General features: G+C 56.8%; 2 protein-coding genes across 2 annotated transcripts; both read right to left on the bottom strand.

Moving 5' to 3' along the window:
- Positions 1-3737: 3737 nt before the first annotated feature.
- LOC130159831 (acrosin-like) lies at positions 3738-7473 on the bottom strand. Its single transcript, XM_056361872.1, has 6 exons — positions 7295-7473; positions 6889-6955; positions 6690-6774; positions 6254-6399; positions 5627-5797; positions 3738-3821 (listed from the first exon to the last, which is right to left on the bottom strand). Exons 1-6 carry the CDS (start codon positions 7471-7473, stop codon positions 3738-3740), a joined length of 732 nt encoding a protein of 243 aa, XP_056217847.1.
- Positions 7474-12818: 5345 nt separating this feature from the next.
- LOC130159589 (acrosin-like) lies at positions 12819-15355 on the bottom strand. Its single transcript, XM_056361333.1, has 5 exons — positions 15282-15355; positions 14767-14967; positions 14162-14427; positions 13726-13871; positions 12819-13269 (listed from the first exon to the last, which is right to left on the bottom strand). The coding sequence occupies exons 1-5, from the start codon at positions 15353-15355 to the stop codon at positions 12922-12924; spliced, it is 1035 nt and encodes a 344-aa protein (XP_056217308.1). The 3' UTR covers positions 12819-12921.
- Between the last annotated feature and the right edge of the window lie 751 nt (positions 15356-16106).

The raw sequence follows: 16106 nt of genomic DNA, 5'->3' as shown, positions 1-16106 counted from the left end.
GGGACGAAGCCCGCAGCTCCCTCTGTAACCAGAAACTCCTTACTGTGCTGTTGGATGGCTTGCGCCGTTGCGGCTGAAGGCCAGCCGCCTTCCCTCCCCACAAGGCGTGGCCAGAAGGGCCGAGGAAACCCGTGGGGCCAAAACCCGCTCCCCTCGCCCCGCTTTCTGCTTCAGCCCGTAGACGAGTTGTGCCGGCAGCCTGGCTGCTGTCAAGGCACTGAGCCTGCCACATGGCTTTCAGAAATCTGGGGGGTGGCCACGGGGGACAAGCAGGCCCCCTCCAGTGAAGCCACCAAGGCTTGCCCAAGCTCCCTCCCAGAGCCTCGGGCCACTTACCCACAGCTGTCCCATGTGCCGTGCACAGGACAGCACGCGGCCAGCAGGACAACGAGGAGACGCAGAAAATCCATCGCTGCCAGCCACATGTGGCAGCTGCAAGGACGAGGGCTTGTCGCCACCAGTACGGCTGCTGACGTACTGGCCGCAGGATTCCCGTTGCCCAGGGTTCCCTTGGACGTGGGACTGATGTCACAGAGTGCCTGGTTCCGGGTGCTGGGCGTGGTGGTGTCGGGGGGGCGGGGGGGGGTGGGGCGGGGGGGTGAGGGTAGGGAGGGGAGGCAATAGGAGGGGCTCCAAGCAGGAGTGGAAGCAGAAGCTGGGATCACTTTGCCTTTGCAGTCTATGAAATCTGCTGGTTTGATGGTACGAACTTGTTACTGAATTGATCATAAAAATCCCCAAAAGATATTTAGAGTTGACTGGAGGTGTTCCACATGTTGTGATAGCCCCTGTACAACACTTTTGTGCTGCATGGGCGCTGTCAGACTCTACTGCCCTTCAAGTGGCTCTTGGCAATTTTCAAGGGCAAGTTCAGTACCATCATCCACCTCATGCACTTTGGACAATGACTGTAGATCTAACTTTGCAGCCACGGCAACTGAGTTGGAGACGACCAATCAAAGGTGATACGGTATTTACAGATGGGTCTGGAAAAGTGGGAAAAGCCGCAGTGGCTTGGAAAAAAATGGGCAATGGCCTTCCCAAATTGTGCATCAGGAGGGATCATCGCAAGTCATGGCGTTGCGGGCTGCGGCCTTGGCATTTCCTTATTTCCCAGGCCCTGTTAATCTCATTACTGATTCAGCCTGTGTGGCAGCCCTCCTTTCCCAGTTGGACATGGCTGTCCATGGCCATATCAACCATCCTAAGCTTTTTGGCAATTTTGACTGTAGTTTGGGAAGGGATTTGGAAACGCCGTTCTCCATTCTATGTTATGCATGTTACTGCCACACTTCCCTACGCGGTTCTGCAATCGATGGCAACGCTGGAGTTGATGCTCCAGTTTCTGTGGCTCTGTCGGTGCCTGTTCCTGAGGCCCACCTGCAGGTCGTGTTAGCCCACCAATCTTATCATCAGAATTGGCGATGCTTGTATCAACAGATTGGCCAAAAGAGTCTCTCTCAGGCTGCTGCACGCAGCATTGTTGCAGCCTGTCCAGACTGTCCAAACGGTATCCCCGTGCCCAGTTTTGGAGTTAATGCCAGAGGCCTTCAAGCTTTCCAGCGCTGGTGTTACAACCGATGTAACTCGTTGCAATGCTGGCGGGGGATCCCCAGCAATTTGGTATTCCCCATTCCCCTGCGGGCCAAGCCATCGATGAATGCATGAATGATACTCTTAAACGCCTGCTTGAAAAACAGAAAAGGGGAATGAGGGGAATGACCCAGAGGAACGTTCAGAGAAAGCATGCTATATTTTGAACTTTTTGACAATCTCTGTCGACCATGCGGTGCCTCCCATTGTACGATATTTTGTGTCAATTGGTGACAAGCAGCAAAAGCACCAAGGTGTCTTAGTACGCGTGAAAGACCCTCATACCAGGCATTGGTCAGGACCGCATGGATTGTTAACTTGGGGGAGAGGTGATGCTTGTGTTTCTACAGATGAAGGCACGCGATGGATACCTGCTCGCTGTGTGCGGCCTGAGCTTAGCGTGCCGGACCGTGGGAGCGTGGGAGCGCTGCCGCCGCCAGTCAACCCAACAACTGATGTGTGGGTCTCCTTAGCACAGCAACCGAGCACATCCTGGCTTGGTGTGCCCTTCCTGACTTGCAAACATTGTTGCAAAAAGGTGAATGTATGTGGGGAATGAAGAATCTTACTGAAAGCCTTGATATCGGGGATGAGTGATTACCTCTGTATAATGTTAATCCAAAAGAAGCTGATATTGTTTGCACTTTGAGTGTCGATAGTTGTCTTTATGTAGATGCAATGTAGTAGGAGGCTATGATGGGACCATGACACCCACATAAATCAACACGTGAACATGTTGATAAGCACAATGCACTTAAATGCAATATAGCTTTGGATGAAGCAGGTAATGATGTAGTTGATTTATGGAACTGGCGGGAACGTATTGCAGTGGTTCTTCTCTTCTCCGGAGTAACAGCAGGGAAAGCATTCAAGAGTTAAATCACCTTGTTTGTTAGGCAGTTAAGAACGCGAGTCAAATTGGCCACTGTTACATACAAAACAGAGCAAGTATTGGCTTTTTGTTGTTGGCTCAAGGACATGGCTGTGAGGATTTTGATGGTACATGCTGCGTGGATTTTAGGCGCCCCATTGCAGCAACATGTTATCAAAACCTGAGAAAATGTCAGCCTTTTTGGCATCCATTCACTCAGTTGGCAGTATCGTTTCTTTGCTATTGCCTTGGTTGCCGTCATGTTTGCAAGGGCCCTGCAGAACACGGAAAACCTGGTACTAGCTGTTCAAAAAACAAACAAACAAAAAAAAGGGGGGTGGGGTGTATGTCGGTAATTGTAGAATCGTACTGAACGGAGACAGTGGGTTGTTTTGACATTGATAATGTGCAGTTTTGGCCTTGCTTTGGCGATGTGCAGCTGAGATCCTGCAGAAGAGTTCAATAACTTTGAGGGAGTATGAGAAGAAACTAGGATGCGACAGAAACAAAGGAGGAATGCGATCTCACCTCTAGAAGATAAGGAACCAGCATGAACAGTAGAGAGTAGCCTAGAGTGAACAGCGCTAAGGAACGTGTTGTATGAATTTGACTGATCACTCAAACTCTGTTCATAAGCAGCTTGCAGAGTTGAGAAAAAACGTACAGGCCATAAAGGTTGAGAACGGGTTAACGGACTGGCTGCAGAGTTTAGGAATTACTGGAGGGTTAAAAGACTTGTTTCTGCACAGGATAACGATGTTAATTGCCATTGTAATCTCTTTAGTGATAATGGGCTGCGTGTGGAATTGCTTTATGAGAATGATGAACAGATTGATAAAAGGGGTCTGGATCGCTCAACAACAAAAAGGGGGATTTGTGGAGTGGCTGGAAGGCAACGGACGTATTATGAGCAATGCAGACCACGTAACTTTGTTGTAATAGCAGGCCGAGCAGGCCGCAGCTGTAACAAGCTGCAGGTGTTGTGAAGGACATATGCAAGGCCAAGAGAGACAAAGAGGCTGTGTATTCGCAGAGAGATAAGAGATCTGGACAGAGAGGTGAGGAAAAACCGGATGCCTGCACAAGGGGGGAGCAGCGTGTGGGCACCACACCGGGACCAATCCTAGGGGAGGTGGAAGCGTGTGAACGAGTCGTTTTAAGCTATGACCTTTTACATAACAAAGCCTGCGTAGCGTGTGTATTTTGAGCTGGGGGTATGAATTGCTGTGAGTCTGTTAATAGCGCCGGTAGAGTATAAGTTGCTGTGTATCCCTTAATAACGTGGCACGAACTTGATCACATTGGTCGTATCAGTTGTGTCCGAGCCTTCTGCGTCAACAGGGTAGTGCCACTGGCTCTGCCGTCACACCAGGCCAGTGGTGTGGGACACAGTAGAGGGAGCCCGGGGGTAGGAGAGCCGCTGCATGGCAGCGACAGCGGCAGGGCCTGTGCAGGCTGGTGCTCCCTTGGCAGAACATCTGCGCTCGCCCTGCAGTAGAGGACGGGGAAGAGAGAGAAGGCTGCTGCCCTGCAGCGCTCATGCACATGTGCAAGCCCACGTGTGCAGGTCCAACTTCTGTTAGTGAGGACTGGCAGGTTTCTTGGACAGGCACTGGGAAGGCAGTCAGGTGTCGGGTGGCCTGAGGGTCCTGACCTCTTCTTCCTCAGCCAAAGTGCCACGAGTCCCAGAATCACACAATGGTCGTTGTTGGAGGGAACCTCTGGAGGTTATCTAGTCCAACGCCCTGCAAAAGCAGGCTGTGCTAGAGCAGGTTGCACAAACTCCTGTGCAGGTGGTGCTGGAATGTTTCCAGAGGCCTCTCTGGGCAGCCGGTGCCAGTGATCTTAAGCTGGAGTGCTGTGCAAGGGTCCCTGTGCTGGTGGGGGGCAGTGCCTGGACTAGCTGCAACATCAAGGCACTGCAAAGGGGCAAGGAGATGATGAGCACAACAGGCCCATGCCACGCTCCCTGCCTCCCCACATGACAGTGCCTGTGCCCAGGTCCCTGATGGCTGTGGAGGCCACCTGGCACTGGGCACCCTTTCCCCTGGCTACCCGGAGGCTGCCTTAGGCTCTCTCTAGTCCACTCAGGCCCCCTTCTGAGGCCTTCGTTGCACCCCAGACCCCTCTGCAGAGCCTCAAGCCCTCAAAAAGACACCGGACTGGGGGCCCGGTCCCCTAGTCTCGACCATTCCACTCGAGTCCCCGCGGCACCCCTCCATAGGGGTCTGGTATGCCCCAGGCCTCCGGTTGCTCCTCTAGCGTGGCCGCTACTACAGCCAGTAGGCAGCCAGGGAGGGGGGCAACTGCCGAGCAGCAGCAGCAGCAGCCTCTTTGCTCCCACTCAAAGCTCATGGCACTCCCTGCGGCCACTGCAGCCGTAGGCTTGGGCTTGGAAACGTGGCGCAGCTGTGAAAGCAGAGCAGCCTGGGGAAGCCCAGGAACTCCGTGGCATGAGCAAAGGCCCCAGCTCGTGGATTTGCCCTGAAGCCCAGCTGGCCCTGAGAGGCCACTTTCAAGCTGGCTTGCGCCTCGTACAGAAGCCCACAGGGATGCCAGCAGGAGCCAGCCTAAGGCATCCTCTGCTTCCAACTGCCACCCCCAAGGCTCTGAGCCCTCCAATGACCTGCCTTCCTTCCTTCTGCTGTTCCCTCATGCTTCTCTCGGAGCAGGCAGAGCTTCAGCCCTTTGCGGTGACCCTTTGTGCCCGACTTGGCAGCCTGCCTCCTTCGGCAGGTGCCGGCTCTGGAAGTCCTTGCCTCGCACAGGAGACTGCAGTGCACGGGCGCATGGTTAGCCATGCCAACGGAAAGACTTTATTGCAAGAAGGCAGCCTGCTGAGTTCTGCCGTTGCGAGCAGCGCGGGCAGGACAGAGCAGGCCTTTGTCACTGAGGCTGCCTTTCATCAGCAGGAATTGCCCCAGCAGGAAACGGTCGTCGTGCGCTGCAGCCTGCCCTGGATGCTCCTCATGGTGCTGCTCCAAGCTATTTTGCCCTTAGGTACTGCAGGAGCTCCTGCAGCCGAGTAAAGAAGTCCAGCAGCTTCTGGACTGGAAACGGGCAGGGTGGAAACCGGCTCGATTCTGTTGGCCTTGGCCTTGGCCTTGGCCTCTGAACGGGGGTGTATGTGAAGCCTGGCTGTGGCCTTGCAGTAGTGGTTACTGCTGGGCGCAGGCCCATCTGCGCCAGGATCCAGTCGTAGAAGTGCTGGGTGGAGGTGTAGACTCCGGGCTTCCTTGCTCTCGCACAGCCCGTCCCCCAGCTGGTCACGCCAACAAGCCAGAAGTAGTCGGCGCTCTTGTCTTGGCACACGAGAGGCCCACCGCTGTCCCCCTGCAGTGCGGGAGAGAGGATGAAGGGGTTGTTGGGTGGCCACCGTCAGCCCGGTGGCTGGCTCCTTCTCTCTCACGGCACCTGCCAGAGCTGCATTCAGTGGCCAGCCAAGCTGTGTAGAAGCTTGCCTGGCAGGGGGCGGTGGGCCTGTAAGGCAGGGCTCGCTCTCACCGCGGCACGGTGGTGGTGAAGGTGTGTCAGACGGCTGGGATGGTGGAGCTGTGGGCTGCCAAGGGCACCGGGTGGGCCTTCTGGGCAGCGTGCCAGGCCTCTGGGACAAGGCGGGCAGGCCCTGAGCAAGGGCCTGCCCATGGGGAAGGGCGGGTAAGGCCCTCAGCGGTGGGGACCCAGCCATGGGAGTGTGAGTGGCCAGCAAAAGGCCGTGATGGCGCACGTTTGGGCGGTTGTGGCGGGGCTGCCTGTGCTGCCGGGGCTTGGCTTGTAGCACGCTCCTACCTGGCAGGTGTCGATGCCGCCCTGCGGGTAGCCAGCACAGATGTTGTGGCTGTGGATGGCCCCCCTGTACCAGCCGCTGCTGTTACAGACCCTGGCATCAATGAGGTGGACCTGGGCCTCCTGCAGCGCGTATGCCGATCCTCCAGCTGTGAAGAGCACAGAAAGGAATGAACACCCAGCAGCTCATTGCCAGTTCTCCTCCCCCGTCTGGCTGAAGCCCTCCCCCGGGGCTTGGCTTTGCATGCCGACAGGCGCTGGACCGCTCTTGCCTTTCTGCCTTGCTCTGGGTCAATGGCGCCGGCCCCTCTCTGGAAGAGAGAGGCATACGCCCCCACAGCCTGACTCTGGCTTTCGCCTCTGCCACCAGGAAGCGCACCCGGCTTCCCCAAGCTGGCCAAGCTTGCACTGGTGCCGCCACTGCGTTTGGGCCACTCACCTCTTGCTTTCCTGGCACCCCAGCCACTGACGTAGCAGGCCGTCAGCTCTGAGACTCTCAGCGAGGCGTCGGGCACACAGGCAAGCTGTACGTAGCTGTTGCACTGGACAGGCTGGTCCAGTTCCAGCAAGGCAATGTCATTCCTCTGCGTGACGTTCCAGTAGTGCTGGTGAACCAGCAGCCGCCTGACGGCGCGCACCTGAGCCTCAGGTCCCAGCTGAGTCAGCTGGGTGGCACCGAGCACCACGCGCAAGACGGCGATGTGCCTGGAAGGCAGATGGAGAGAGGGCTCAGAGGGAGCGCAGCCACGTGCTGCAGCAGCCCGGCACTTGCCCTGCCTTCTTCTCGACGAGGGAGAGAGGCAAGCAGCGCTAGGGAGGCTGCGACTGCCCTCGCGTGCCTTGGGCTCAAGCAGTGTCGAGCGGGAGGCTGCTGGGAAGCAGTGGCACGAGCCCAGCCTTCTCCTGAGCAGCCCCTCGGCGGGGCTCCGGAGTGCCCAGGCACTGGGCGTACTGCAGGGCAACGGGACGGCAGTAGCACGTGCCGCTGCGCTCAGGGCACCTGCTAGTGTTGTGGGGCTAGCCCCGAGCCCTGGTCCTCCTTACCTGACCTCGATGAAGCAGTGGGCTGCTGTGAGGACCCACCGTGGGCTGATGAGGGAGCCCCCGCAGATGTGCGCCGTGCCTCCTTCCACGAGAGCCTGGATGCTGACGATCCAGGGCCAGGCCCCTGGCTGGGCATCTGTGCCACCCACGACACGCGACAAGCCGTAGTGCAAAGCCATGGGACGAAGCCCGCAGCTCCCTCTGTAACCAGAAACTCCTTACTGTGCTGTTGGATGGCTTGCGCCGTTGCGGCTGAAGGCCAGCCGCCTTCCCTCCCCACAAGGCGTGGCCAGAAGGGCCGAGGAAACCCGTGGGGCCAAAACCCGCTCCCCTCGCCCCGCTTTCTGCTTCAGCCCGTAGACGAGTTGTGCCGGCAGCCTGGCTGCTGTCAAGGCACTGAGCCTGCCACATGGCTTTCAGAAATCTGGGGGGTGGCCACGGGGGACAAGCAGGCCCCCTCCAGTGAAGCCACCAAGGCTTGCCCAAGCTCCCTCCCAGAGCCTCGGGCCACTTACCCACAGCTGTCCATTGTGCCGTGCACAGGACAGCACGCGGCCAGCAGGACAACGAGGAGACGCAGAAAATCCATCGCTGCCAGCCACATGTGGCAGCTGCAAGGACGAGGGCTTGTCGCCACCAGTACGGCTGCTGACGTACTGGCCGCAGGATTCCTGTTGCCCAGGGTTCCCTTGGACGTGGGACTGATGTCACAGAGTGCCTGGTTGCGGGTGCTGGGCGTGGTGGTGTCGGGGGGGCGGGGGGGGTGGGGCGGGGGGGTGAGGGTAGGGAGGGGAGGCAATAGGAGGGGCTCCAAGCAGGAGTGGAAGCAGAAGCTGGGATCACTTTGCCTTTGCAGTCTATGAAATCTGCTGGTTTGATGGTACGAACTTGTTACTGAATTGATCATAAAAATCCCCAAAAGATATTCAGAGTTGACTGGAGGTGTTCCACATGTTGTGATAGCCCCTGTACAACACTTTTGTGCTGCATGGGCGCTGTCAGACTCTACTGCCCTTCAAGTGGCTCTTGGCAATTTTCAAGGGCAAGTTCAGTACCATCATCCACCTCATGCACTTTGGACAATGACTGTAGATCTAACTTTGCAGCCACGGCAACTGAGTTGGAGACGACCAATCAAAGGTGATACGGTATTTACAGATGGGTCTGGAAAAGTGGGAAAAGCCGCAGTGGCTTGGAAAAAAATGGGCAATGGCCTTCCCAAATTGTGCATCAGGAGGGATCATCGCAAGTCATGGCGTTGCGGGCTGCGGCCTTGGCATTTCCTTATTTCCCAGGCCCTGTTAATCTCATTACTGATTCAGCCTGTGTGGCAGCCCTCCTTTCCCAGTTGGACATGGCTGTCCATGGCCATATCAACCATCCTAAGCTTTTTGGCAATTTTGACTGTAGTTCGGGAAGGGATTTGGAAACGCCGTTCTCCATTCTATGTTATGCATGTTACTGCCACACTTCCCTACGCGGTTCTGCAATCGATGGCAACGCTGGAGTTGATGCTCCAGTTTCTGTGGCTCTGTCGGTGCCTGTTCCTGAGGCCCACCTGCAGGTCGTGTTAGCCCACCAATCTTATCATCAGAATTGGCGATGCTTGTATCAACAGATTGGCCAAAAGAGTCTCTCTCAGGCTGCTGCACGCAGCATTGTTGCAGCCTGTCCAGACTGTCCAAACGGTATCCCCGTGCCCAGTTTTGGAGTTAATGCCAGAGGCCTTCAAGCTTTCCAGCGCTGGTGTTACAACCGATGTAACTCGTTGCAATGCCGGCGGGGGATCCCCAGCAATTTGGTATTCCCCATTCCCCTGCGGGCCAAGCCATCGATGAATGCATGAATGATACTCTTAAACGCCTGCTTGAAAAACAGAAAAGGGGAATGAGGGGAATGACCCAGAGGAACGTTCAGAGAAAGCATGCTATATTTTGAACTTTTTGACAATCTCTGTCGACCATGCGGTGCCTCCCATTGTACGATATTTTGTGTCAATTGGTGACAAGCAGCAAAAGCACCAAGGTGTCTTAGTACGCGTGAAAGACCCTCATACCAGGCATTGGTCAGGACCGCATGGATTGTTAACTTGGGGGAGAGGTGATGCTTGTGTTTCTACAGATGAAGGCACGCGATGGATACCTGCTCGCTGTGTGCGGCCTGAGCTTAGCGTGCCGGACCGTGGGAGCGTGGGAGCGCTGCCGCCGCCAGTCAACCCAACAACTGATGTGTGGGTCTCCTTAGCACAGCAACCGAGCACATCCTGGCTTGGTGTGCCCTTCCTGACTTGCAAACATTGTTGCAAAAAGGTGAATGTATGTGGGGAATGAAGAATCTTACTGAAAGCCTTGATATCGGGGATGAGTGATTACCTCTGTATAATGTTAATCCAAAAGAAGCTGATATTGTTTGCACTTTGAGTGTCGATAGTTGTCTTTATGTAGATGCAATGTAGTAGGAGGCTATGATGGGACCATGACACCCACATAAATCAACACGTGAACATGTTGATAAGCACAATGCACTTAAATGCAATATAGCTTTGGATGAAGCAGGTAATGATGTAGTTGATTTATGGAACTGGCGGGAACGTATTGCAGTGGTTCTTCTCTTCTCCGGAGTAACAGCAGGGAAAGCATTCAAGAGTTAAATCACCTTGTTTGTTAGGCAGTTAAGAACGCGAGTCAAATTGGCCACTGTTGCATACAAAACAGAGCAAGTATTGGCTTTTTGTTGTTGGCTCAAGGACATGGCTGTGAGGATTTTGATGGTACATGCTGCGTGGATTTTAGGCGCCCCATTGCAGCAACATGTTATCAAAACCTGAGAAAATGTCAGCCTTTTTGGCATCCATTCACTCAGTTGGCAGTATCGTTTCTTTGCTATTGCCTTGGTTGCCGTCATGTTTGCAAGGGCCCTGCAGAACACGGAAAACCTGGTACTAGCTGTTCAAAAAACAAACAAAAAAAAAAGGGTGTGTGTGTGTGTGTGTCGGTAATTGTAGAATCGTACTGAACGGAGACAGTGGGTTGTTTTGACATTGATAACGTGCAGTTTTGGCCTTGCTTTGGCGATGTGCAGCTGAGATCCTGCAGAAGAGTTCAATAACTTTGAGGGAGTATGAGAAGAAACTAGGATGCGACAGAAACAAAGGAGGAATGCGATCTCACCTCTAGAAGATAAGGAACCAGCATGAACAGTAGAGAGTAGCCTAGAGTGAACAGCGCTAAGGAACGTGTTGTATGAATTTGACTGATCACTCAAACTCTGTTCATAAGCAGCTTGCAGAGTTGAGAAAAAACGTACAGGCCATAAAGGTTGAGAACGGGTTAACGGACTGGCTGCAGAGTTTAGGAATTACTGGAGGGTTAAAAGACTTGTTTCTGCACAGGATAACGATGTTAATTGCCATTGTAATCTCTTTAGTGATAATGGGCTGCGTGTGGAATTGCTTTATGAGAATGGTGAACAGATTGATAAAAGGGGTCTGGATCGCTCAACAACAAAAAGGGGGATTTGTGGAGTGGCTGGAAGGCAACGGACGTATTATGAGCAATGCAGACCACGTAACTTTGTTGTAATAGCAGGCCGAGCAGGCCGCAGCTGTAACAAGCTGCAGGTGTTGTGAAGGACATATGCAAGGCCAAGAGAGACAAAGAGACTGTGTATTCGCAGAGAGATAAGAGATCTGGACAGAGAGGTGAGGAAAAACCGGATGCCTGCACAAGGGGGGAGCAGCGTGTGGGCACCACACCGGGACCAATCCTAGGGGAGGTGGAAGCGTGTGAACGAGTCGTTTTAAGCTATGACCTTTTACATAACAAAGCCTGCGTAGCGTGTGTATTTTGAGCTGGGGGTATGAATTGCTGTGAGTCTGTTAATAGCGCCGGTAGAGTATAAGTTGCTGTGTATCCCTTAATAACGTGGCACGAACTTGATCACATTGGTCGTATCAGTTGTGTCCGAGCCTTCTGCGTCAACAGGGTAGTGCCACTGGCTCTGCCGTCACACCAGGCCAGTGGTGTGGGACACAGTAGAGGGAGCCCGGGGGTAGGAGAGCCGCTGCATGGCAGCGACAGCGGCAGGGCCTGTGCAGGCTGGTGCTCCCTTGGCAGAACATCTGCGCTCGCCCTGCAGTAGAGGACGGGGAAGAGAGAGAAGGCTGCTGCCCTGCAGCGCTCATGCACATGTGCAAGCCCACGTGTGCAGGTCCAACTTCTGTTAGTGAGGACTGGCAGGTTTCTTGGACAGGCACTGGGAAGGCAGTCAGGTGTCGGGTGGCCTGAGGGTCCTGACCTCTTCTTCCTCAGCCAAAGTGCCACGAGTCCCAGAATCACACAATGGTCGTTGTTGGAGGGAACCTCTGGAGGTTATCTAGTCCAACGCCCTGCAAAAGCAGGCTGTGCTAGAGCAGGTTGCACAAACTCCTGTGCAGGTGGTGCTGGAATGTTTCCAGAGGCCTCTCTGGGCAGCCGGTGCCAGTGATCTTAAGCTGGAGTGCTGTGCAAGGGTCCCTGTGCTGGTGGGGGGCAGTGCCTGGACTAGCTGCAACATCAAGGCACTGCAAAGGGGCAAGGAGATGATGAGCACAACAGGCCCATGCCACGCTCCCTGCCTCCCCACATGACAGTGCCTGTGCCCAGGTCCCTGATGGCTGTGGAGGCCACCTGGCACTGGGCACCCTTTCCCCTGGCTACCCGGAGGCTGCCTTAGGCTCTCTCTAGTCCACTCAGGCCCCCTTCTGAGGCCTTCGTTGCACCCCAGACCCCTCTGCAGAGCCTCAAGCCCTCAAAAAGACACCGGACTGGGGGCCCGGTCCCCTAGTCTCGACCATTCCACTCGAGTCCCCGCGGCACCCCTCCATAGGGGTCTGGTATGCCCCAGGCCTCCGGTTGCTCCTCTAGCGTGGCCGCTACTACAGCCAGTAGGCAGCCAGGGAGGGGGGCAACTGCCGAGCAGCAGCAGCAGCAGCCTCTTTGCTCCCACTCAAAGCTCATGGCGCTCCCTGCGGCCACTGCAGCCGTAGGCTTGGGCTTGGAAACGTGGCGCAGCTGTGAAAGCAGAGCAGCCTGGGGAAGCCCAGGAACTCCGTGGCATGAGCAAAGGCCCCAGCTCGTGGATTTGCCCTGAAGCCCAGCTGGCCCTGAGAGGCCACTTTCAAGCTGGCTTGCGCCTCGTACAGAAGCCCACAGGGATGCCAGCAGGAGCCAGCCTAAGGCATCCTCTGCTTCCAACTGCCACCCCCAAGGCTCTGAGCCCTCCAATGACCTGCCTTCCTTCCTTCTGCTGTTCCCTCATGCTTCTCTTGGAGCAGGCAGAGCTTCAGCCCTTTGCGGTGACCCTTTGTGCCCGACTTGGCAGCCTGCCTCCTTCGGCAGGTGCCGGCTCTGGAAGTCCTTGCCTCGCACAGGAGACTGCAGTGCACGGGCGCATGGTTAGCCATGCCAACGGAAAGACTTTATTGCAAGAAGGCAGCCTGCTGAGTTCTGCCGTTGCGAGCAGCGCGGGCAGGACAGAGCAGGCCTTTGTCACTGAGGCTGCCTTTCATCAGCAGGAATTGCCCCAGCAGGAAACGGTCGTCGTGCGCTGCAGCCTGCCCTGGATGCTCCTCATGGTGCTGCTCCAAGCTATTTTGCCCTTAGGTACTGCAGGAGCTCCTGCAGCCGAGTAAAGAAGTCCAGCAGCTTCTGGACTGGAAACGGGCAGGGTGGAAACCGGCTCGATTCTGTTGGCCTTGGCCTTGGCCTTGGCCTCTGAACGGGGGTGTATGTGAAGCCTGGCTGTGGCCTTGCAGTAGTGGTTACTGCTGGGCGCAGGCCCATCTGCGCCAGGATCCAGTCGTAGAAGTGCTGGGTGGAGGTGTAGACTCCGGGCTTCCTTGCTCTCGCACAGCCCGTCCCCCAGCTGGTCACGCCAACAAGCCAGAAGTAGTCGGCGCTCTTGTCTTGGCACACGAGAGGCCCACCGCTGTCCCCCTGCAGTGCGGGAGAGAGGATGAAGGGGTTGTTGGGTGGCCACCGTCAGCCCGGTGGCTGGCTCCTTCTCTCTCACGGCACCTGCCAGAGCTGCATTCAGTGGCCAGCCAAGCTGTGTAGAAGCTTGCCTGGCAGGGGGCGGTGGGCCTGTAAGGCAGGGCTCGCTCTCACCGCGGCACGGTGGTGGTGAAGGTGTGTCAGACGGCTGGGATGGTGGAGCTGTGGGCTGCCAAGGGCACCGGGTGGGCCTTCTGGGCAGCGTGCCAGGCCTCTGGGACAAGGCGGGCAGGCCCTGAGCAAGGGCCTGCCCATGGGGAAGGGCGGGTAAGGCCCTCAGCGGTGGGGACCCAGCCATGGGAGTGTGAGTGGCCAGCAAAAGGCCGTGATGGCGCACGTTTGGGCGGTTGTGGCGGGGCTGCCTGTGCTGCCGGGGCTTGGCTTGTAGCACGCTCCTACCTGGCAGGTGTCGATGCCGCCCTGCGGGTAGCCAGCACAGATGTTGTGGCTGTGGATGGCCCCCCTGTACCAGCCGCTGCTGTTACAGACCCTGGCATCAATGAGGTGGACCTGGGCCTCCTGCAGCGCGTATGCCGATCCTCCAGCTGTGAAGAGCACAGAAAGGAATGAACACCCAGCAGCTCATTGCCAGTTCTCCTCCCCCGTCTGGCTGAAGCCCTCCCCCGGGGCTTGGCTTTGCATGCCGACAGGCGCTGGACCGCTCTTGCCTTTCTGCCTTGCTCTGGGTCAATGGCGCCGGCCCCTCTCTGGAAGAGAGAGGCATACGCCCCCACAGCCTGACTCTGGCTTTCGCCTCTGCCACCAGGAAGCGCACCCGGCTTCCCCAAGCTGGCCAAGCTTGCACTGGTGCCGCCACTGCGTTTGGGCCACTCACCTCTTGCTTTCCTGGCACCCCAGCCACTGACGTAGCAGGCTGTCAGCTCTGAGACTCTCAGCGAGGCGTCGGGCACACAGGCAAGCTGTACGTAGCTGTTGCACTGGACAGGCTGGTCCAGTTCCAGCAAGGCAATGTCATTCCTCTGCGTGACGTTCCAGTAGTGCTGGTGAACCAGCAGCCGCCTGACGGCGCGCACCTGAGCCTCAGGTCCCAGCTGAGTCAGCTGGGTGGCACCGAGCACCACGCGCAAGACGGTGATGTGCCTGGAAGGCAGATGGAGAGAGGGCTCAGAGGGAGCGCAGCCACGTGCTGCAGCAGCCCGGCACTTGCCCTGCCTACTGCTGGACGAGGGAGAGAGGCAAGCAGCGCTAGGGAGGCTGTGACTGCCCTCGCGTGCCTTGGGCTCAAGCAGTGTCGAGCGGGAGGCTGCTGGGAAGCAGTGGCACGAGCCCAGCCTTCTCCTGAGCAGCCCCTCGGCGGGGCTCCGGAGTGCCCAGGCACTGGGCGTACTGCAGGGCAACGGGACGGCAGTAGCACGTGCTGCTGCGCTCAGGGCACCTGCTAGTGTTGTGGGGCTAGCCCCGACCCCTGGTCCTCCTTACCTGACCTCGATGAAGCAGTGGGCTGCTGTGAGGACCCACCGTGGGCTGATGAGGGAGCCCCCGCAGATGTGCGCCGTGCCTCCTTCCACGAGAGCCTGGATGCTGACGATCCAGGGCCAGGCCCCTGGCTGGGCATCTGTGCCACCCACGACACGCGACAAGCCGTAGTGCAAAGCCATGGGACGAAGCCCGCAGCTCCCTCTGTAACCAGAAACTCCTTACTGTGCTGTTGGATGGCTTGCGCCGTTGCGGCTGAAGGCCAGCCGCCTTCCCTCCCCACAAGGCGTGGCCAGAAGGGCCGAGGAAACCCGTGGGGCCAAAACCCGCTCCCCTCGCCCCGCTTTCTGCTTCAGCCCGTAGACGAGTTGTGCCGGCAGCCTGGCTGCTGTCAAGGCACTGAGCCTGCCACATGGCTTTCAGAAATCTGGGGGGTGGCCACGGGGGACAAGCAGGCCCCCTCCAGTGAAGCCACCAAGGCTTGCCCAAGCTCCCTCCCAGAGCCTCGGGCCACTTACCCACAGCTGTCCATTGTGCCGTGCACAGGACAGCACGCGGCCAGCAGGACAACGAGGAGACGCAGAAAATCCATCGCTGCCAGCCACATGTGGCAGCTGCAAGGACGAGGGCTTGTCGCCACCAGTACGGCTGCTGACGTACTGGCCGCAGGATTCCTGTTGCCCAGGGTTCCCTTGGACGTGGGACTGATGTCACAGAGTGCCTGGTTGCGGGTGCTGGGCGTGGTGGTGTCGGGGGGGCGGGGGGGGTGGGGCGGGGGGGTGAGGGTAGGGAGGGGAGGCAATAGGAGGGGCTCCAAGCAGGAGTGGAAGCAGAAGCTGGGATCACTTTGCCTTTGCAGTCTATGAAATCTGCTGGTTTGATGGTACGAACTTGTTACTGAATTGATCATAAAAATCCCCAAAAGATATTCAGAGTTGACTGGAGGTGTTCCACATGTTGTGATAGCCCCTGTACAACACTTTTGTGCTGCATGGGCGCTGTCAGACTCTACTGCCCTTCAAGTGGCTCTTGGCAATTTTCAAGGGCAAGTTCAGTACCATCATCCACCTCATGCACTTTGGACAATGACTGTAGATCTAACTTTGCAGCCACGGCAACTGAGTTGGAGACGACCAATCAAAGGTGATACGGTATTTACAGATGGGTCTGGAAAAGTGGGAAAAGCCGCAGTGGCTTGGAAAAAAATGGGCAATGGCCTTCCCAAATTGTGCATCAGGAGGGATCATCGCAAGTCATGGCGTTGCGGGCTGCGGCCTTGGCATTTCCTTATTTCCCAGGCCCTGTTAATCTCATTACTGATTCAGCCTGTGTGGCAGCCCTCC

The sequence above is a fragment of the Falco biarmicus genome, chromosome 16 (genome assembly GCF_023638135.1).
Source record: "Falco biarmicus isolate bFalBia1 chromosome 16, bFalBia1.pri, whole genome shotgun sequence".
NCBI classification, from domain to species: Eukaryota; Metazoa; Chordata; class Aves; order Falconiformes; family Falconidae; genus Falco; species Falco biarmicus.
This window is presented reverse-complemented; position numbering and strand designations above follow the sequence as displayed.